Source organism: Planococcus citri, chromosome 5, assembly GCF_950023065.1.
Source record: "Planococcus citri chromosome 5, ihPlaCitr1.1, whole genome shotgun sequence".
Lineage (NCBI taxonomy): Eukaryota > Metazoa > Arthropoda > Insecta > Hemiptera > Pseudococcidae > Planococcus > Planococcus citri.
Genome location: NC_088681.1, coordinates 6,218,304 through 6,241,619, shown reverse-complemented (window position 1 = coordinate 6,241,619; position 23,316 = coordinate 6,218,304). Strand labels below are relative to the sequence as shown.

Sequence of the window (23,316 nt, the reverse complement as noted above, 5' to 3'; positions counted from 1 at the left end):
AGTGAAATTGTAACTCAGTAGAAGAGAACCAAACTGGCCTAAGCGAAGCGAGGACGAAAGCTTAGGGAAAAAATGAGAATTTTTCCTACTTTTGCGAAACCGGAGGGGTGCTTACTGTCACCTCGTAGCCCACTTTCGCTTCGTCCCTGAGGTCAAAAGAGGAAGAGGGGTCAGGTCGCCCATCAAAATCCACAAAACATTACTTCTATTAACAGCAATTTTCTACATACCTACTTCGTTTTTTTGGTATCATTTTAATATTTTTTAAACGTTTATTTATGTCGGTGAAATATATCTATTTGACAGAAAAACTTTTGTCGTGCATGGCCTTATATGGCAGTTGCGAAATTATCCCCTTAGGTCAAAAGAGGAGAGGGGTCGCCCAACGAGGTCAACAAAAGCTTTACTTTTATTAACACTAAACAGAAATTTTTCTAATAGATACTTCGTTTCTTTGTACAGTATATTTTTCAAAAATTAATTTCTGTCGGTGAAATGCCTGTTTTTGATAGAAAAATTGTGTCGTGCATTGCCTTATATAGCAGTTGAAAGTAATAAAATGTCGTGAATTTTTTAATTCGTCGTTTGATACAATATTTTGTCGTTGAAGTACCTTTTATGTCGGGGTAAGCTCTTTATTGTCGGGAATTTCCAATTTAGTCGTGGTAATGATTTTTCTGGCGTGAAAGTGCCTATGCTTGTCGTGCTGACGCCCTTTTTTGTCGTGGTATTAAATCACACCCATTTTTTAATATGTTGTTCAGCATGAACAGTTATCCAAAATATATTTTTTTCAGAATTTTCGAGAGTCGGAACGATATGAAAACTACGTTTTGAAACTTTTTGAGCTAATTTTTTGTACGAAAAAAAGTGGCAACACTGATTTTTATGAAATCACCAAAAAGCCTTTCAAAACCCCTAACTATGGAAAAAAGTTCCGTTTTGGTAGGTATCGCGGTTATCCAGTAATCCAATGCTGAAATTGATATTTTAGGTTCACTGAAAACTTTGTCACCTCCTGGCTGCCTTTAAAAATGGGCCAGAGGGCTGCGATTTGCACCATTGGTCATCCCTTCGGTAGGTCTTTCCACAGGAAAAATTTCAAAAAAATCGCAGAACCCACCTACCACTTCTTGGTTCAATTGACATGGAATGACCCTGAAGGCTCCAGTAATTTTTAAAAATTCGCTGGAGGCTCCAAAACGGCTTGAAATCTACTTACAGAAATGTGTACTTGTAGGTACAAAAGGGTCAATATTGCACCACCATACAATTTATTTTTGGTTGATGAAATGCACTTTTTTGAGTGTGTAGGAAATGCTTATTTTCTCGTAGATAATTATAATATGCTTCATTTTGATATTTTTGCAGCATTGCTAGAGCTCGGATTTTTATGCACTTGTAAAATCATTTTATGTGCATTGTGTATAACATATGCATTTATTTTAATCAAATTAGGTAGGTACATATGACAAAGTATGCCTTTATCCATCAAAATATTCACTTTTATGCAATACCAATATGGGTATCTAAAGGATTTTTCATTTTATAGGCGAGGGGAAGGCTAGAAAATTAAGAAATTCAAAAATACCAGAGGTTTATATCTTCAATTTTACTTCGAATAATCAATTTTGACCTTAGGTTATCGCACAAATCACCTCAACGCAATACAAAAGAAATTAAAAAATTTTTTCAATTTGTTTGACTTTTTCCATTTTTAATGAAAATAACTAGAAACCAAAACAGAATTTTTTTAGCCAATATTTCCGAAATAGGTCTGAAAAATGGAAAAATATGGCCAAAATAGTATGACGAATTTGCGCTTAAAATGTCTAAAATATGCATTTATACCCAAAATATGCAAAATATGCGGTAACAAGTTGGGCTCATTTTACTCAGAATTGTATATGATTCACAAAAATCCATTGGATATGCGCGATATTCTGCGATGAATGAAAATACGACCAATCATAAAAATCCGAGCTCTAAGCATGACTATTTTGGCAATACAATTATCCAGAAGAAAAGGACCTGTCATTTGTAATATAATCTTGTTTTCCTGTAGGTAGAGGTACGGATTCGGAATTTCTTCCCCTATCGGTGCGATATTTGTGGTGCATTGTTTTCCTACCAAGGCGATTGTACAAGACACCAGAAGCGAGAACATTCGAAGCCGTTTTGCTGTCAAGTTTGTGACAAACAGTTTAGAACAAAAGGCAGTTTGATAAGACATGGATTGTCACATAGTGAAGAGAAACTCCACAAATGCCGGATTTGTGACGCGCGATTCAAGCACTATCACGGTAAAGTGGCGCACGAACGCGTGCATGAGGAAGGAGCTTGTTTTGAGTGCGCTGAATGCGGAAAAAAGTTTTCCCAAAAAATCCATCTCATTGTACACCTGAGACTACATTCCGGTGTGAAACCGTTTTCTTGCCAAACGTGTAGCAAAAGTTTTACTCAAATAAATCATCTTACTGATCACCAACGCACGCATAGTGAAGAGAAACCCTTTAAATGCCGCATATGCAAACGACAATTCAAGCAAAAACGCCTTAGGGCTAGACACGAACGTAACCATGTGGAGGGCCCTCGTTTTGAGTGTGCCCATTGCGGCAACAAATACCGCGATAAGCGCGACCTAGCCTATCACATATTATATAAATGTACTTAAATTTCAGTGATCAACTACATTACATACATACATACATTCATATACCTATATCTAACTGTGTTCGGATTCGAACGTGGTTTTTCTTTGTTTTGTTTTTTTTTAATTTGAAAAAACTTGACTTACTTGAGCGATTTCTTAAATTCAGTTTATTCTTAGAGATTGGCGTTTGAATGTCTCACTTATTGATATCCGACTTGTGCTACAATAAGCCACAATTTATATGCGAAAAAATACAGTATCGTATTTTATGTTTGGCGTTTTTTTTTCTTTTTCAAAGTGTATCGATTGATGAAATTATCACATTCAAATCAGAGTGAATTACAAACTCAACCAACTTGATAGTCGACTCGTTTTTTTTTGCACATTTGCTGTCTTCGGGTCAAATTAGTTAGTTGAGTTTTCAAAAATGACTTCGTGCGAAATGTCAATTTTCCTCGAATTTTCTGAAGTTTACGAGTTATTTTTTGGACAATTTTTAGCCCCTATTTCAGCCCACCTCCGCAAATGATGAAGAAAATATATGGGAGACATTGCAAACCTCGCCTTTCTTCTTCTTCTCTTCCTTCAAAAGTATCAAATTTCATAACTTGTCCGACTTTTAGGGTGCAGCGACATGTAGGGATAAGGGGGGCCACTTTAATTGACAGGGCAGCCAAAATCGCAGATTTTGTTTTCCAACGTGATACTCGTATGAAATTTTTTGAACTGGACCACAGCTCCTTTTTCGCATGTTTTTACATGCAATAATAAGTCACCCCTGTGAAGTCGACTGCAGGTACATTTCAAGTCATTTTGGAGCCACCAGCGACTTTTTGACAATTCTTAGAGCCACCAGCAGCAGTGGAGGAAAACTAAAACTGAAACTAGAACTGAAATGAGAAAAACTTAAACTGAAAACTGAAAACTTGAACTGAAACTAAAAACTGAAAACTTGAATTGAAAAAAATAAAACTGAAACTAAAACCTAAAAACTTGAACTGAAATGTAAAAGTTTTGCCATTCACTGAATTTTGTCGACAAAATCATCAATCTATTCTCAAAATTATTCTTCTTCTTTTTTTTCAAAAGCTTGCCCTCGCTTCACTGCGGCCAATTTGAATCCCTTCTCTCTGCTTAGAGTGAGAGTTTTAAAAAACCTTGATGAAATTTGGAAAAAGTTGAAATCAGAAAAACCGAATGGCAAATTCTCTCATAAAAAAATTGATATTGTTCTATACTTTTTGAACTAAAAACTATCCGATCTTTTGCCCTCGCTTTGCCTGGGTGGGTCAATTCAATTTGATTTTCTTCTCAGACCTCAGAGTTACAGTTTCAAGAAACCCAATTGAATTTGAAAAATGTTGAGATCAGAAAAACCTAATGTTTTCATTAAAATTAATGTTGTTCTACTTTTTAAATCACAAAGTTTCCAAAACTGAAAACTTTTGCCCTCGCTTCGCAGGGGCCATTCAAGATGCTAAAAGTGCAAAATTTTCACTTTTTCTGAACAAAACAGAACTACAGGATTTTAAAAGTTTTTTGATACTACAGTGCTCAGCACTTTGATTAAAATTTTGATTATTGTGGCAAAATAACAATTTTTTGTCGGCAAAAGGACGATGCAATCCTCCTCTGAAGTAGCATAACTGTCTTTTCTTCGCCCCCCTCCCAGACCCGGATTTTCTCTGCACAGCCCTGCATATTTATTCATAATTTTTGAGTTTGAAATGTTTGAATTTGAAATTTGAAGTTTTTGTTGCCAAGTAGCAAATTAGATTAGTGTTTAAAAATTGAAAGTTCATGAAAGAAAAGAAAAAAAAATCATTCCGTTTTGAACCTTGAGAAATTATTAAAACTGAAACTAAAAATGGAAAACTGAAAACTTGAACTGAAAAAAGTGAAACTGAAAACTGAAACTAAAAACTGAAAACTTGAACTGAAAAAAATAAAACTGAAACTAAAAACTAGAAACTTGAACTGAAATATAAAAGTTTAGCCATCACTGTTGTATTGTACAAAATTTACTTGAAAAAGGCGGAGTTTTTTGAGATGTACCCTTACAACTCCAAACATCTTGCAATGTTGTTGAGATCTAGATAATGTACCCAACTCAGGGCCGGTTTCTCAATTGTCAGTTAGCGGCAATTTAACTGCTGACTAGTCTAACCAACAGTTAAATTGCCGCTAACCGACAATTGAGAAACCTGCCCTCAAAGTGTTATTTTTGGTTGAAGGAGGTCATACAAACCCCAAAAATGCAAAAATGTCAAAATCAATTTTTTTTAGATGTAACCGTAGTACTCCCAAGGTGCGATATAAGCAAAATTTGACATTCCCCCTCCCTACATCTCACCCCCCCCCCCCCCACTACAAAAAAAATAACCCCAGATTCAAATTCTACGACCTAGAAAACATATCAATCAACATACTTGTCAATTCAAAATCATTCAAAACTAGAGCGTAATGCTAACCTAAAATATATAATAAATCCAACCATCAATCATCATCTTCGACCCAGACTTTTCCAAGATATTCAGGTTTAAAATCCTGCCCCTTTAATTTTTATCTTTAAATGATTGTTAATACCTATTATATTTTTGTGATAAAGTTGTAAAAACCATACCAAATAAAAAAAAAAAGAAATTCAAGACATACTTCAAATCAAATCAAATCAAGTATATTTTTTGTAATAGGCAGCGTATGCCGCATTTACAAAGTCAACTTATTTGCTAACAGTACAATAAATAATAAAGATACATAAAAAAAAAATAATAATAATAATAATAATAATAATGAAAAAAATGAATAATAAGATAAAAAAAAAAAAAAAAAAATTAAAAAACTAAAAAATAACATGAAATGGAGGCGCCAAAAGTTAAGCACACATATTTAAATCTAATATAGGTAGGTATCTTTTAGAGGAAAAAAAAAAAGAAAAAGAATGAATACCTAATAAGATAAAATAAAATAAATTGAAATAGAGGCACCGAAAGATAAGCACACATATTTAAATATAATATAGGTAGGTATCTTGAAGATAATGGTGCACTCAGTTATGCAACAGCGTCCATATACTCATCTATTGTATAGAATGCTTTTTTTAGTAGCCATTTTTTCAGGGTTTTTGAGAATAATTTTGTGCAGTTGATAATTTTGATTTCATCTGGAATTTTGTTATAAATTTTTGCAGCCATGGAGTCTATACTTGTTTGGTAAAATTTATTCCTGAATTGTGTGCTATGGAGTTGTTGGCTATTTCTAGTATAATGACTGTGTTGAAGAGTATGTAACTTTACTATGCCCTTCTTCACAATTTGAGCTATCAGATATATGTATAAGCAGGGTAAGGTTAAAATTTCATTTAAGAGAAAGACATTCTTGCATGATTCTGTGGCTTGCATTCGATAGATGATTCTAATTGCTCGTTTTTGTATTACAAAAATTCTCTGCATAAGACTGATATTAGCGCCCCAAAACACCAAGCCATATGCCATATTAGACTGGAACATTCCATAATATCCCATTTTTAAAGTTTGCACATTGGTGACACCTTTTAATTGCCAAAGAAGATAATTTACTGATGATAGTTTCCCAGCTAAATAGTCAATGTGATCAGTCCAAGTTAAACTGGAGTTGATGTATACTCCCAAAATTTTAGACATTCAACTTTAGTAATTGGTAGTGCCAAATTTAAATTTTGTGAACTGTGACCAAAATATATCAGGTTTGTTTTCTCAACATTTAATTTCATTTTATTTATTCTGAACCATGCTACCAAATCATCCACAACCTGCTGTACTGAGATACCCATATTCATAGGAATCAGTGCTGTAGTGTCGTCTGCAAATAGGATCAAATTACTCCTTACATTTTTTGGAAGGTCATTGACATAATAAATAAAGAACAAAGGTCCTAATATTAACCCCTGTGGAACTCCTTGATCAACTGGATATTGTTCAGAGAAATGGTATTCTCCATTTATATCTTCTGTCTTAACAATTTGAGTTCTATTTTTGAGAAAGGATGTGGTCCAGTCCAACGCCACCCCTCTAATGCCATACTTTTCTAGTTTACCTCGCAATATTTCATGATTAATCATATCAAATGCTTTTGAAAGATCACAAAAAATCCCTATAATGTCATTTTTGTTGAGGAGATTTTCCAAGATATTGTGAATAAGTTGGTAAATGGCACCTGTTGTATTTTTATTTTTGCAAAATCCAAATTGAGAGCTGTGTAACAGATTATTATCACTGAAAAATTTAGATATACGTTTATAGAATAAGCTTTCTAGGACTTTGGAAAACACTGATGTTATAGATATGGGTCTGTAATTATTCATGGCACTTCTTTCCCCCTTTTTGAACACATTACACATTGATGAGGGTTGAATTCCAATTATCGCCATTGTACTGCAGTCAGGACCCACTGTGGGGGTGATTGAATTGAGGCCAACACTAGACAAGGGGTTCTGGGGCACCTATACAAATGACTGAATGAGTCCCAGTTGAAATTTTCCAAAAAATGATTTTTGTTTTTCAAAATTAGGTATGCATATCAAAATTGTCCTTTTTTGAGAATTGCCCTGAAATAGTCACAAGAAGTGTATTTTTTATTTGTTTGTACCAAATGGAAAAACATTTTTAATTTGTCACTTTTCAGAAAAATTAATTTGGCAAAAAACTATAAGCACTAAAGAAAAAAACTAACGACATTATGTCGATTGGAAATTTAATTCTCTACAACTTTGTGAATATGAAAATTTTTTTGGACGCTTCCTTTCGCCTCCAGATCAATTTTAATGAAAGGTTATAACTCAAAATGTTTTCCATCCTCTTTAAGATTTAATTTCCAAAGTGTTCTTATGCTAAATGAAGGTACAATAGCAGATCTTTAAAATGAGGTGCCATTCATTCCTCATAATTAATTATAAGTTGATGAAAATAATGAATCAAGTTTTCTAAAAATAGAAAAATCACTCTCCTGTAAAATTTCACTTTTTTAAGATGTAACCTTATTACTCCCAAAGTGCGACATGACAAAGCTAATTCAAACAGATTGTATGACATTTTTTGACAAACAAGAGTTTCTAAAAAGCTGTTGAAGATGGAGGCTCCAAAACGTACCTAGGCTATATTGAAACTCATCATCAACGTCATAGTTGTGAGCGACTAGTGTGCCCCAACAACAACCACCACGCCTCTCGCAATTGAGCCAGTTACGTATTTTCCGAACTGTATCGGTCCACCTTGTTGGAGTTCTTCCTCTCCCTCGTGTTCCAGGGACCTTGCCAAAGACAATTCTCTTTTCAATGTTTTCCAGTCCTTTTCTGGCTATGTGTCCAATATAACTCATTATCCTGGTCTCACATATTTTATTCAGCCTGGTTGGTTCTTGCAGTTGTTCCACAATTGATGCATTTGTTCGGTGCGCAGTGTATGGTATCCTCCGCATCCTGCACCATACCCACATTTCAAAAGCATCAATTCTTCTTCGATCATCTTGCTTCAATGTCCAGGTCTCCGCTCCATACAAGAAAACTGGGAAAACTAGCGTCCTGATTAGTCTCTTCCTTGTTTTTATGGAGATTTTCCGGTTGGTGGTGACTTTTCTCAACCGAGACATCGCTGCTTTCCCAAGAGCTATTCGTCTTCTAATTTCCTTGTCTGATCCTCCATCAGCATCTACCAGTAGAGATGTGCAGTCTGAAAAGTGAAAAGTGAAAAGTACTTTTCATTCAATGAAAAGTTGAAAAGAAAAGTTCCTACTTGTCATCATACTTTTCAGTTTTCACTAAAAAAAAAAGCAAGTGACCAATCAATTTACTCATCAGAGATCACTGGCCACATTGATGAAGTCAAATATCAAGTTTCACTCTCTCCACTCTTCAACCTTCGCAATTCAGCGCCCATTTTTGATATTTTTCACGACATTTTTCACAAAACTGAAAAACACAAACATTTAATGGCTCTAGATAGGCTCAAAACTATCACTAATCGATTAAGTAGGAGAAAAAAATGATTTTGTTTTTTTGTATGCTTTAGATAGGCAAAAAATACATCAATTTGAAGCTCTTACAGAGAGCTTCTCAAACGATTTACTTTTCACACTTTTCACAACTTTTCACACTTTTCAATGAACTTTTCACTTTTCATTTCACCAAAAGTACTTTTCTGAAAAGTGCACATCTCTATCTACCAGTGAACCCAAGTAGATAAATGAGTTCACTTTTTCAAATTCATTCAAGGCTTCAGATTCTGGTAGGTGTCCAGCTCTATCAACTACCATGACCTTGGTTTTCCCCACATTTATGAGGAGTCCCATGTCTTCACTGACCATCCTGACTCGCTTGATCAGTTCTGCCAGTTACTCTTCATTTGCGGCTATTAAGGTGGTATCATCAGCGTAGTGGAGATTGGAGATTCTTCTTCCTCCTATCTTGATGCCACCTTCCCAGTTCTCCATGGCTTTCCGCATGATGTACTCGCCGTAGATGTTGAACAACAGAGGCGAGAGTATGCAGCCCTGCCTTACTCCTCGTTCTGACTGAAATGTGTTTGACTCTTCTCCGCCTACTCTCACCATCATCTCGTTCTTGTCATACAGCGATTTGATCAGCTCAATTAGGTGCTCTGGAACTCCCATCTCGCGTAGTATCTCATATAGCTTTATCCAGTTGACACAGTCGAAGGCCTTTGCATAATCAATGAAGCATAGTACTGCAGGGATGTTGAATTCGCGGAACTTTTCAATTATTTGTCTGATGTTCAAGATCTGCTCTCTTGTGCCTCTTCCAGGCATAAATCCTGCTTGTTCAGGTGGGATCTGCCTATGTAAGTATGCCTTGATTCTGTTGTTGATTATTCGGACCATCATTTTACTGGCATGTGGAATTAGGGCTATTGTGCAATAGTTGACACAATTTTTTGTATCACCTTTCTTGTGTAGTGGGATTAACACTGATTTGCACCAATGTTCTGGCCATTCTCTTTTGTGCCATATGTTGTTGCATATCTTCCAGATCACCTTCCGCATATTTCCCATTAACTATTACCGCTACGCCAGTGTGTTTGCCAGCCCCTGAAGAGAAAACTAGATTTCCCTCTGAAGATCGGTCGACTGCCAACAATCTATTTTGGAAGTAGTGTTAAAAATTGGATGTAAACTAATTTTTTCATCTATCTACCTTCCTCAAACGGAGGTGGAAGGGTAATTTATCAAATTTTCAAAGGTGTATGGTAAAATTGAAGAGCAGAAAGAATTATTCAAAAAAAATGTGGTCAAAAATACTTAGGTATGCACTATGCACTTTGATAACAGCCTTATGGAAAGACCATGTAAAAACGAAGACAAAAGAAATGGACCTACATTCCTACAATGTAAAACAATGTATTGCATAATGCTAGAAAATGCATAGCAGACCCCCACTAGACAACAAACTACTTTTATACAAAGTTAGAGATTTAGAGTCAATCTAATTTGGATGTATGGTGCCGAAATATGGAGCATAGCAAGCATAAGCAACATAATATGCTTACTTGGAAAAATAATACATATAAACAGCCCAAAACAAAATCTTCAAAATGGCATCAAACTCTCCTTGCTACACAACCAACAAAGATATCCATGCACACTGCAATATTCCTTGTGTAAATGATGTAGTCAATGAGATAAAAGCAAGACACCAGAATAGAGTATGTAGAAATAGAAAAGCACTCACATATTGAAGCAATTACACCCATGGACAACAACACAGTCAGGAGACTGAAGCGCAAACACATCTTACAATTAGATTAGATTGAAAAGTTATGCATACTTAAGGGAGGGGACCACAAGGCGCCACATGCCAAAAACATTGTAAATAATGTTAAAATAAATAATTGGGACTGAATTCGGCCGTTGTAATTTTAAATGTAAATAAAAATAAATAAATAAAAAAATAATAATTATGGATTTTTAGTTTTGTTGGTAAAATTTTATGGAAATATCGAGCATTGAAAAATTTGCTGAAGGCTCCAGTACTCTCCAAAAATTCGCTGGAGGCTCCAAAACAGCTTAAAATCTACTTACAGAAATGTGTACTTGTACCTAGGTACAAAAGGGCCAATATAGCACCACCATACAATTCAAGTACTTATTTTTGGTTGATGAAATGAACTTTTTTTCAAGTGTGTAGGAAATGCTTATTTTCTCATAGATAATACATATAATATGCTTCATTTTGATATTTATGCTGCATGACTAGAGCTCGGATTCTTATGCACTTGAAAAATCATTTTATTCGCATAACATGGCTATGCATTTATTCAAAATATGCCCTTATCCATCGAAATATGCACTTTTATGCTATACCAATATGGGTAATTAGGTACCTATAGAAAGGATTTTTCATTTTATAGGTGAAGGGAATGCTGGAAAATTAAGTAATTCAATAAAATAAGAGGTTTAAATCCTCAATAATTTTACTTTGAATAATCAATTTTCGGTTAACATACAAATCGCCTCAACGTAATGAGAAAAAATTTAAAAAATTATTTTTTCCAATTTTTTTCCAATTTTTCCATTTTTAATGAAAAATACGACTAAAAAAGGATTTTTTTAGCCAACATCTCCAAAATATGACTGAAAAATGGAAAAATATGGCCAAAATAGTTTGACGAATTTGCGCCTAAAATGTCTAAAATATTATGCATTTATACCCAAAATATGTAAAATATGCGCTAACAAGTTGGGATCATTTTACTCAGAATTGTATAATTCACAAAAATCCATTGGATATGCGGGATATTCTGCGATGAATGAAAATATGACCAATCATAAGAATCCGAGTTCTAAGTATGACTATGTTGGCAATAGAATTATTCAGAAGAAAAGTACCAGTCATTTGCAATATGATCTTGTTTTCCTGTAGGTAGAGGTACGGATTCGGAATTTCTTCCCCTATCGCTGCGATATTTGTGGTGCACTGTTTTCCTACGAAGGCGATTGTACAAGACACCAGAAGCGAGAACATTCGAAGCCGTTTTGCTGTCAAGTTTGTGACAAACAGTTTAGAACAAAATTTCATTTGATAAGACATGGATTGTCACATAGTGAAGAGAAACCCCACAAATGCCGGATTTGTGACGCGCGATTCAAGCACTATCACGGTAAATTGGCGCACGAACGCGTGCATAAGGAAGGAGCTTGTTTTGAGTGCGCTGAATGCGGAAAAAAGTTTCCCCAAAAAATCCATCTCATTGTACACCTGAGAGTACATTCCGGTGAGAAACCATTTTCTTGTCAAACGTGTAGCAAAAGTTTTGCTCAAATTAATGCTCTTACTGATCACCAACGGACGCATAGTGAAGAGACACCCTTTAAATGCCGCATATGCAAACGAAAATTCAAGCAAAATCGCTTAAGGGCATCGCACGAACGTATCCATTTGGAGGGCCCTCGTTTTGAGTGTGCCCATTGCGGCAAGAAATACCGCGATAAGCGCGACCTAGCCCATCACATATCATCTAAATGTACTTAAATTTCAGTAATTAACTAGATACATACATCATACATTCATTCATTCATTCATACCTATATCTAACTGTGTTCAGATTCAAATGTGGTTTTTCTTTGTTCTTTTTTTCAATATTTCAAAAAAACTTGACTTACTTGAGTGATTTCTTAAGTTCAGTTTATTCTTAGAGATTGGCGTGTAAATGCCTCACTTATTGATATCCGACTCGTGCTACAAGCTACAATATTTATATAGGAAAAAATACAGTATGGTATTTTATGTTTGGCGTTTTTGTTTTCCTTTTTAAAGTGTACCTATAATCCCGCATATGACATTAGGAGTAATTGCACCCCCCCCCCCGACCGATCCTCCGAGACAACTTTTTTCTTGAAGGGGACATCCTAAGGAACATTTTAAAGCAAACGTGCCAAAAAAAAGTTGGCCTTACTTACAAAATGGCGGCCATTTTGATTGACAGGTCAGCCGAAATCGCAGATTTTGCGTTTTAACATAGGACTTGCACGAACTTTTTCAAACTTTACAAAGGTAGATCAAAAGATCATGCAAAAATTTATCACCTGTCAAAATTTCAGGTGCTAAAGTGCGTTTTTCGATTTTTGGTGAATTTTTGAAAATCGAATTTAAGCCAAAAATGAGGGGAAAAAATCAAAATTTTACCAAATTGACCAAGAAAGCTGAAATTTGGGATATACCCTATTTTCGACATGCCAAATCGATTGGAAACGGGTTCAATCCGTTTTGAGCAGTTCTGGAGCCTCCAGCAGATTTTTGAAAATCGAAAATCCCACAAAATGCCATCAAATTGGAGTTGTAAAGCTAACATTTATTCTAAAAACTAATTTCAATACGCTACGAAGTATTGCAGGTGAATTTCAAGTCGTTTTGGATCCTCCAGCGACCTTTTTTTTGAAAATTCCTAAAGCCTCCAGCAGATTTTTGAAACTTTAAATTTTCACAAAATTTCATGAAATCGAGATGAAAATCTGAAATTTACTCTTCACTCCAATTTTAACACCCTCTGAAGACGACTTCAGGTGGGCACAAGTAATTTTAGGGCCTCCAGCGACTTTTTTTGAGAATTACTGGAGCCTCAAGCAGATTTTTGAAGCTTGAAATTTCCCCAAAATATCATCAAACTAAGATGGAGAGTCGAAATTCATTCTGCAAACTAATTTCAATACGCTACGAAGTTGACTGCCGGTGGATTTCAAGTCGTTTTGGAGTCTCCAGCAACTTTTTGAAAGGTTGTATGACGTTTTGTTGGAAAATTGAAATTTCCTAAAAGTAGCTCGAAGCTTCAAAACCATTTGATACCACCATGCAGTCTGCGAAGTAAATTTCAGCTTGCCAACTCCATTTGATAAATTAATGTTGGGGAAATTTCAAGTTTCAAAAATCTACCGGAGGCTCCAGTAATTTTCAAAAAAGTTGCTGGAGGACCTAAAATGACTTGAACCCACCTGAAGTCTTCTTCAGAGGGTGTTAAAATTGGAGCGTGGAGTAAATTTCAAATTTCCATCTCCATTTGATAAAATTTTGTGAAAATTTAAAGCGTCAAAAATCTGCTTGAGGCTCTAGTAATTCTCAAAAAAAATCGCTGGAGGATCCAAAACGATTTGAAATTCACCTGCAGTACTTCGTAGCGTATTGAAATTAGTTTTTAGAATAAAATATGTTAGCTTTACAACTCCAATTTGATGGCGTTTTGTGGGAATTTCGAGTTTCAAAAATCTGCTGGAGGCTCCAGAACTGCTCAAAACGGGTCGAACCAGTTTCCAATCGATTTGGCATGTCGAAAATAGGGTATATCCCAAATTTCAGCTTTCTCGGTCAATTTGGTAAAATTTTGATTTTTTCCCTCATTTTTTGCCTAAGTTCGATTTTCAAAAATTCACCAAAAATCGAAAAACGCACTTTAGCACTTGAAATTTTGACAGGTGATAAATTTTTGCATGATCTTTCGATCTATCTTTGTAAAGTTTGAAAAAGTTCGTGCAAGTCTTATGTTGAAACGCAAAATCTGCGATTTCGGCTGACCTGTCAATCAAACTGGCCGCCATTTTGTAAGTAAGGCCAACTTTTTTTTGACAAGTTTGCTTTAAAATGTTCCTTAGGATGTCCCCTTCAAGAAAAAAGTTGTCCCGGAGGATCGGCGGGGGGGGGGGGGGTGGTGCAATTACTCCTATTGTCATATGCCGGACTAGTATAGATTAATGAAGTTATCACATTCAAATCAGAGTGAATTACAAAATCAACCAACTTGATAGTGGACTCGTTTTTTTGCACATTTGCTGTCTTCGGGACAAATTAGTTAGTTAAGTTTTCAAAAATCGACTCCAGGTCGTTTCAAGCAGTGATGGCAAAACTTTTACATTTCAATTCAAGTTTTTGGTTTTTAGTTTCAGTTTTACTTTTTTCTGTTCAAGTTTTCAGTTTTCCATTTCAGTTTCAGTTTTCATAATTTCTTGAGGTTCAAAACGAAATGAAATTTTTTTCTTTTCTTTCATGAATTTTCAATTTTTATACACTAATGTAATTTTCTTTCTTGGCAACAAAAACTTCAAATTTCAAATTCAAACATTTCAAACTCAAAAATTATGAATAAATATGCAGGGCTGTGCAGAGAAAATCCGGGCCGGGGGGGGGGGCGAAGAAAAGACAAGTTATGCTACTTCGCAAGAGGGTTGCATCGTCCTTTTGCCGACAAAAAATTGTTATTTTGCCACAATAATCAAAATTTTAACTAACGTGCTGAGCACTGTAGTATCAAAAAACTTTGAAAATCCAGTAGTTCTGTTTTGTTCAGAAAAAGTGAAAAATTTTCATTTTTTTGCATCTTGAATGGACCCAGCTAAGCGAGGGCAAAAGTTTTCAGTTTTGGAAAATTTGTGATTTAAAAAGTAGAACAACATTAATTTTAATGAAAAAATTAGGTTTTTCTAGTAGTAGTAGTAGGTAGTAGTAATATTTATTCAATCTGTTACTTAAGTAACATTCAGAAAACACAGGTGAAGAGGGGTTTAAACCTCTAAAAATTAAATAAATTATATTATAAATCTAAATTTTAGATCACTTAGGTATATGATATCTACTAAGTCGATATGTATCTACAGAGTTCACCGTTTCTGATCTCAACATTTTTCAAATTCAATTGTGTTTCTTGAAATTGTAACTCTGAGGTCTGAGAAGAAAATCAAATTGAATTGACCCAGGCAAAGCGAGGGCAATAGATCGGATGATTTTTAGTTCAAAAAGTAGAACAATTTCAATTCTTTTAATGAGAGAATTTGCCATTCGGTTTTTCTGATTTCAACTTTTTCTAAATTTCATCAATGTTTTTTTAAAACTCTCACTCTAAACAGAAAGAAGGGATTCAAATTGGCCGGAGTGAAGCGAGGGCAAGCTTTTGAAAAAAAAAATAAGAAGACGAATTTTGAGAATAGATTGACGATTTTGTCGACAAAATTCAGCGAATGGCAAAACTTTTACATTTCAGTTCAAGTTTTCAGTTCTTAGTTTCAGTTTTACTTTTTTCAGTTCAAGTTTTCAGTTTAAAGTTTTTCTCATTTCAGTTCTAGGTTTAGTTTTAGTTTTCCTTTCCATCACTGGTTTCAAGTTGCTTTGAAGCTGTCAGCTACTTTTTGGTCCTTCATGACCGATGAGACGATGAGGTATCCATCCGTTATTTCTTTTTCAAACCATTTCCAAGAAGAGAAATTTGCTGTTCGTTTGTATTATAATTTTTATTTTATGGTTTTTCAACTCCTTAAGTACCTACCTATTTAGGATGATGTTCCCTTCTCGCAAATTTCTCTTGATTTTATTCCTCAAATTCCAAGTAGGTAGATCCTCGATGAAAAACTAAAAAGTGTATTATTGGTGAAATAAAAAAACAAATTCGATTGATTGGAAACATTTTATTGTCGTCAATTATTATTCATTGAAGTTTCCAGAAATTCAATTTCGGAAACTTTCCAGAAACTAGAAAGTTACTGGATAGGTAAAGGTAGGCATTCATATTTCTCCGAACCTCTCCTTGCCACTTGCCAGTGGCAGTAGACAAGTGAAAGCATATTTTCAATATCGATTATTATGGTTTATGGTTATGGAGATCTCAAGTTTCTTTTCAGTAATTCAATATTTCGATAGGTAGAGGTTTTTGATTAAAAAAATTAGTTCATGTTTTCACTTTTCTTCGCGTTTTTTAGTTTTTATTTCTTTTCATTTTTAAAATTTTTTCCTGCCCGCGTGATTTGATTAATTTCTTGTAGAACGCCGTAACTGTAACCGTAACCATAACATATCGATTGCAATGTTGCCAACTGTCGCGCTAAAAACACTTTGCATTCAACTTGTGACATGAAAATGAAAACAAACAATTGATAAAAAATGTTGATAACGTACAGTCGTACACCGGCTAACTTCACTTCAAAGTTCAGTTTTATTCATGCAACAAGTACTTTTTAAACGAATAATGTGTGGTGTATTGTAATTACTCGTAGAAAGAAATTTCCTCACAAAGAAAAGACGTTTGTGATGAAAACGAACCCAGTTTAAATAATTTTACTGACGCTTGTGTCAATAATATGGATTTATCTGATAGTTTTTCCGAAGAAAAAACCGAGCAGGGCGTGCTTGGAACTTCCGGCGATCAAGACGTTACTTCAAACCAGTTCAAAAATAACATCACCTGTAAGATAGAAAATGATGCTTATCAGTCTGATCAAGAAAAGTAAGTCAACTCGTTTAAAAAACCATTGCCTTTCAACATTTTTTTCTAATTTCTTGTTGAAACAATACATTTATTATTTCAATAGTGACGAGCCTTACGAAATTCAAGATGAAACCGATGAACAGTTTACCGGAAATGAAGACATGTGCGTCGCATGTGGTTATGTCTCAGCGTACGAATTTTTCAGGCAAGTAAAACGTAATTTGAGTACCCATGTGCAGTGCACATTTAACTAATGATTCGTCATTCTAATTAGCTTCTATTTTTAAATTCCAGTTTCCCGATTAATGTTGATATTCGAAAGCAGTGGGCGAAGTTTTGTGATATAAATTTAGATAAAATAAAACCACATTTTCGCCTTTGTGATGGACATTTTAAACCCGAAGACTACCAAATCTCGATGCAACGTAGAGTATTGATGCCGACAAGTGTTCCAACGTTACGACTAAAAGTGAAACACAACTTCACGCCTTCGATTAGTCAGAGCCTTCAATCTGGTCCAGATGTGAATAGTTTTTCAAAGCCAATGTTGAATAAAAACACATCGCAAAATGCAATCAGTAGCTCGGACTTTGAAAGTAAAATACATTATTTATTATCATACTCGTTATCTTCGATAACCACGATATAATTTGATAATTTTGATTTTGGTTTAGAAAACTCTGCTGATTCTCCAAATAAACGATTAGGCAGGAATTTTAGAGACATTACCAATAATCATGGCACCGTGCCTCCTAAGGCAGCGAAATTGACATCGAAGAAAAACTTTGGAAAGTATCAACTGTTAACGAAACATTTTCGATCCGATATCTTCAGATTAAAAATACGATGTTCTCGTCTGGAAGATACTGTTGCCAACTTTAAAAATGAAATCAAGCAACAGGTTGAAGAATGTTTCGGTTAGTACCATCGTAGTTCTGATTACATATATTTTTCTTTAAAATGTCTCGTTATTTTCAGTAAATCAGTAAAGAAAATATATTCCCTTATTTTATACTTTGATTTTCTGTTCATTTGTTTATTTTTTAGTTACACGAGCAAATACTGCCGGAAATGTTGCGAGAGATATTCAAAACTCGGCTTCATCGATTAACGCTTCCTCAGGAAATTCGAGGCACAATCTTTGCAATACGGAGGCACGAACTGATCGACGTTCTGTTAAAGGTCAGTAGATAATTTATTACTAGTTCAGAACAATATTCATGTATATTAGTCCGGCATAATTATGACAATAGGAGTAATTGCACCCCCCCTCCGCCGATCCTCCGGGACAACTTTTTTCTTAAAGGGGACATCCTAAGGAACATTTTAAAGCAAACTTGCAAAAAAAAAAGTTTGCCTTACTTACAAAATGGCGGCTATTTTGATTGACAGGTCAGCCAAAATCGCAGATTTTGCGTTTTAACATAGGACTTGCACGAACTTTTTCAAACTTTACAAAGGTAGATCGAAAGATCATGCAAAAATTTATCACCTGTCAAAATTTCAAGTGCTAAAGTGCGTTTTTCGATTTTTGGTGAATTTTTGAAAATCGAATTTAGGCCAAAAATGAGGGAAAAAATCAAAATTTTACCAAATTGACCAAGAAAGCTGAAATTTGGTATATACTCTATTTTCGACATGCCAAATCAATTGGAAACGGGTTCAACCCGTTTTGAGCAGTTCTGGAGCCTCCAGCAGATTTTTGAATCTCGAAATTCCCACAAAATTCCATCAAATTGGAGTTGTAAAGCTAAAATTTATTCTAAAAACTGATTTCAATAGGTACGCTACGAAGTACTGCAGGTGAATTTCAAGTCGTTTCGGATCCTCCAGCGACTTTTTGAAAATTCCTAAAGCCTCCAACAGATTTTTGAAACGTTCAATTTTCACAAAATTTCATCAAATGGAGACGGAAAGCTGAAATTTACTCTACACTCCGATTTTAACACCCTCTGAAAACAACTTCTGGTAAATTTCAAGTCATTTTAGAGCCTCCAATGATTTTTTGAAAATTACTGGAGCCTCCAGTAGATTTTTGAAACTTGGAATTTCCCCAAAATTTCATCAAACTAAGATGGAGAGTCAAAATTCATTCCGCAAACTAATTTCAATGCGCTACGAAGTTGACTGCTGGTGAATTTCAAGTCGTTTTGGAGCATCCAGCAACTTTTTGAAAGGTTGTATGACGTTTTTTATAAAATTGAAATTTCCTATAAAAGTAGCTGGAATCTTCAAAACCATATTTTGAAACCACCATGTAGTCTGCGAAGTAAATTTCAGCTTGCCAACTCCATTTGATAAATTAATGTTGGGGAAATTTCAAGTTTCAAAAATCTACTGGAGGCTCCAGTAATTTTCAAAAAATCATTGGAGGCTCTAAAATGACTTGAAATTTACCAGAATTCGTTTTCAGATGGTGTTAAAATCGGAGTGTAGAGTAAATTTCAGCTTTCCATCTCCATTTGATGAAATTTTGTGAAAATTTAAAGTTTCAAAAATCTGCTGGAGGCTTCAGGAATTTTCAAAAAGTCGCTGGAGGATCCAAAACGACTTGAAATTCACCTGCAGTACTTCGTAGCGTATTGAAATTAGTTTTTAGAATAAATGTTAGCTTTACAACTCCAATTTGATGGAATTTTGTGGGAATTTCGAGATTCAAAAATCTGCTGGAGGCTCCAGAACTGCTCAAAACGGGTTGAAACCGTTTCCAATCGATTTGGCATGTCGAAAATTGGGTATATCCCAAATTTCAGCTTTCTTGATCAATTTGGTAAAATTTTGATTTTTTCCCTCATGTTTGGCTTAAATTCGATTTTCAAAAATTCACCAAAAATCGAAAAACGCACTTTAGCACTTGAAATTTTGACAGGTGATAAATTTTTACATGATCTTTCGATCTACTTTTGTAAAGTTTGAAAAAGTTCGTGCAAGCCCTATGTTAAAACGCAAAATCTGCGATTTCGGCTGACCTGTCAATCAAAATGGCCGCCATTTTGTAAGTAAGGTAAACTTTTTTTTTGGCAAGTTTGCTTTAAAATGTTCCTTAGGATGTACCCTGTAAGAAAAAAGTTGTCCCGGATGATCGGCCGGGGGGGGGGGTGCAATTACTCCTATTGTCATATGCCGGAGTATATGTACTTAGAACAAGTTTTGTTCCAAAAACTAGCAACTTATGGGGCAAACATTATAGAAATTTTTCGCCATTTTCGTATTCAACTTTTATAGTGTTCAACAATATCTAATCCTTCTGAAATATTTTCATTTTTTCCTCCCCCCCCCTTTTTTTTTGTTTGATAATGAAGAGAGGAGAGAGGATAGCTCATTTGCCATTTGATTCAATCATTTTCAACTGACTGGCAAAATAAGGTTCAATAAACAACTTTGAACTACGTTTTTCAGATGCGCTCGTAGGATCTACCGAACACGTTACCGAAGATGGTTACTCTACGGATACGAGTATGGCTTCCCTAGCTATATCGATCGACGATCCTCAGAAAGTGGAAGTAAAACCAGAACTATTTACCGAAGAAGGTTAGTACTTACTACTTACTAATTACTAATTACGTTGCTTGTGGAAAATGTGGGGTCGCCCTAAGGAACATTTTAAAGCAAAATTGCCAAAAAAAAAAGAGTTGGTCTTATTAACAAAATTGCGGCCATTTTCGAATTTTTTGAGCTGGATAAAAATAGATCGAAAGAGCATGCAAAAATTCATCACCAGCCAAAATTCCATGTGCGAAAGTGCATTTTTCGATTTTTGATGAATTTAAAAAAATCAAAAAGCCACAACAGAGGAAAAAATTCGAAATTTCACCAAATTAACCTAGAATGCTGAAATATGGCATATACCATACCCTATTTTCGATCTACCGAATCGATTGGAAACGATTTCAAACCATTTTGAGCAGTTCTGGAGCCTCCAGCGGATTTTATAAACTTGAAATTTTCACAACATTTCATCACAAGCGGTTGGAAAGGTGGATTTTGCATAGTTTTTGGAAATTACTGGAGCCTCCGGAAAATTTTTCAATGCTAGGAATTTACATAAAATTTTACTAAACCGAGCTGAAAATCAAAAATTCACTCTACACTTCAATTTCAACACGCTATTGAGTCAACTGCTGGTGAGTTTAAGTCATTTTGAAGCCTCCAGCGATTTTTTGAAAAATTTTGGCGCCTCCAGTTAGGCTTTTGAAACTTGAGATTTCCATAAAATTTTATAAAATGTAGTTGGAAAGCCGAAATTTATTCTGTAAACTAATTTTAATACTCTATGAAGTCGACTGCAGGTAGATTTCAAGTCATTTTGGAGCCTCCAGTGACTTTTTGGAAATTACTGATGCCTCCAGCTGATTTTCCAATGCACGAAATTTCCACAAAATTTTACCAAAAGAGCTGGAAATCCTATTTTTGACATGCTGAATCGATTGGAAACGTTTTCAAATTATTTTTAGCAGTTCAGGAGCCTCCAGCGTATTTTTGAAACTTGAAATTTTCACAGAATTTCATCAAGTGGAGTTAGCAGAAATTTACTCTGTAAGCTAATTTCAATACGCTATGAAGTCGACTGCTGGTGGACTTCAAGTCGTTTTGGAGCCTCCAGCGACTTTTCTGAATCTACTGGCTGAATCTACTGTAGCCTCCAGTAGATTTTTGAAACTTGATGGAGTTGGAAATCCAAAATTAACTCTGCACAGAACGTGCTAAAGTTAATTCGGACAGATTTTGAGGATTGTTTGAAAAACAGAAAGCCTTTAAAAAGAAGCTGTAGCCTCCAAACGGATTGAAACTGTAAATTTTTTGAAAATTTCGAAATTAGTTTACGGAATGAGTTTTGGCTATCGTCTGCATTTGATGAAATTGTTTGGAAATTTCAAATTTCAAAAATCTGCTGGAGCCACCAAAATGACTTTAACTCACCAGCAGTCGACTTAATAGCGTGTTCAAGTTCGAATGCATCGTGAATTTCGGATTTCAAATTTCAGTAAGTTTTAGAAATCTTCTGCAGGCTTCAAAACTGCTCAAAACGGTTTGAAACCGTTTCTAATCGATTTGGCAGCTCGAAAATAGAGCACATCTCAAATTTCTGCTCTCTAGGTCAATTTGGTAAAATCACCCCCCCCCCTTATTTAGGATTAATTTTGATTTTTAAAAATTCATCAAAAATCGAAAAATCCGCTTCAGCTCTTGAAATTTTGGCTGGTGATTTTCTTACGAGTCCTGTGATTTTCGCTTACCTTTCAATCAAAATGGTCGTTATTTTGTTTACAAGACCAATCTTATTTTTTGGAGAGTAAGTATGCTTTAATTAAGTTATCCCAGAGGACTGGAAGGCGGGAGGAGCAATTATTCCTATAGTCATATAACCGTACTATAAGAGAAGATAAATCAATGCTGAGTTGATAAATTAATGTCAGTACTTCTGGATTTTCAGTTATGCTCGAATTCGATGAACCTGCCGAAAGGATTGCCGAAGAAAATCATTCTGTAAATCCGACAATTTCTCTTCGAAGAATATGTACTGGCCGTCTACAGAATGCGGTGGCAAAACTTGAACAATTTTCAAACGAAGGTGAGTAAAAAAAATTCATATGGTTCTTAGAAATATTATCATTTCATGAGAAGAAGCACACTTTTGGGCTCATACGCGTATTTTTTTGTCAGTAGCGACCGCAGAAACTTCCAGAACTGTAACTGAAAATAATCGCTGCCCTTTGACTACGTCTTCTGCAGAAAATTCGAATAGCAGACGTTGCGGTACAGAAGATCCACCTGCGCAACATTTCGAAGAAGGTGAGTCTAAACTAAGAGTACATCGCGCGATTTCATTTTTTTTTTCAATTTAATTTTTCGGTACCTTTTTTGACTACTTACTTGCTGAGTATAAAAGTACGAATATTTTTAAATTGAGTAGTAAACAAAATTCTATAAAAAATGAATGATTTTTTAATTTCTCCATAGAAGATGTACCATTACTTACATACCTCCTTTTTAATTCCAATTTTTATTTTTCAGTAATTCCTGCGGAACCGGAAAATTCTAACGAAGATAGTCAATCTCCAAATTCTACCATTCCTTCCTCAGAAAAGTCGCACGAGAGTCGTAATAAAGCAGAGCCGCGAGCAGGATGCTCAAAAAATCAAGAAAAATCCGGTCAAGGTCGGATTACTCGATCTGCAAAACAGAAAAAACATCTCCCAAGCGTGAAAAAGCCAACGCGAAACTCCAGCAATGTTTCAAACAAGGTTAGTACGTCAATATACTACATTATGGTGGATGGTGAAAAAAAAAATTGTGAGAGGATTTTGATCAAAATTAGCGAAGACGTGTATTTGAAGTTGAAAGTTGCTCGGAAAAAATCTAGTTCTGGAGGTGCTCCTGGAGGAAAGATATGGATCTTCGGGACATATCCCTAATTTTTTTCGCTCTAGC

General features: G+C 35.0%; 2 protein-coding genes across 20 annotated transcripts in view; both read left to right on the top strand.

The window, feature by feature from the left end:
* The window catches only part of LOC135846727 (zinc finger protein 37-like), a 49,790-nt gene extending 37,417 nt beyond the window's left edge, over positions 1 to 12,373 (top strand). Inside the window, exon 10 of one of the 2 annotated variants that reach the window (XM_065365988.1) lies at positions 11,565 to 12,373. In XM_065365988.1, coding sequence (XP_065222060.1) covers positions 11,565 to 12,173 — 609 coding nt within the window. In that variant the 3' untranslated portion in view covers positions 12,174 to 12,373. Of the gene's footprint in view, positions 1 to 2,065; positions 2,690 to 11,564 lie in introns of those variants that run through there. The other variant, XM_065365986.1, reaches the window with a different exon arrangement.
* Positions 12,374 to 16,483: 4,110 nt separating this feature from the next.
* The window catches only part of LOC135849535 (zinc finger protein 37-like), an 83,969-nt gene continuing 77,136 nt past the window's right edge, over positions 16,484 to 23,316 (top strand). For 5 of the 18 annotated variants that reach the window (XM_065370050.1, XM_065370046.1, XM_065370049.1 and 2 more), the window contains exons 1-9: positions 16,492 to 16,902; positions 16,988 to 17,089; positions 17,179 to 17,480; positions 17,559 to 17,801; positions 17,932 to 18,066; positions 20,284 to 20,415; positions 22,319 to 22,456; positions 22,549 to 22,677; positions 22,900 to 23,129. In XM_065370050.1, the coding sequence (XP_065226122.1) occupies positions 16,757 to 16,902; positions 16,988 to 17,089; positions 17,179 to 17,480; positions 17,559 to 17,801; positions 17,932 to 18,066; positions 20,284 to 20,415; positions 22,319 to 22,456; positions 22,549 to 22,677; positions 22,900 to 23,129 (1,557 nt within the window). In that variant the 5' untranslated portion in view covers positions 16,492 to 16,756. Of the gene's footprint in view, positions 16,903 to 16,987; positions 17,090 to 17,178; positions 17,481 to 17,558; positions 17,802 to 17,931; positions 18,067 to 20,283; positions 20,416 to 22,318; positions 22,457 to 22,548; positions 22,678 to 22,899; positions 23,130 to 23,316 lie in introns of all 18 variants that reach the window. The other 13 variants (XM_065370052.1, XM_065370047.1, XM_065370043.1 and 10 more) reach the window with 8 other exon arrangements.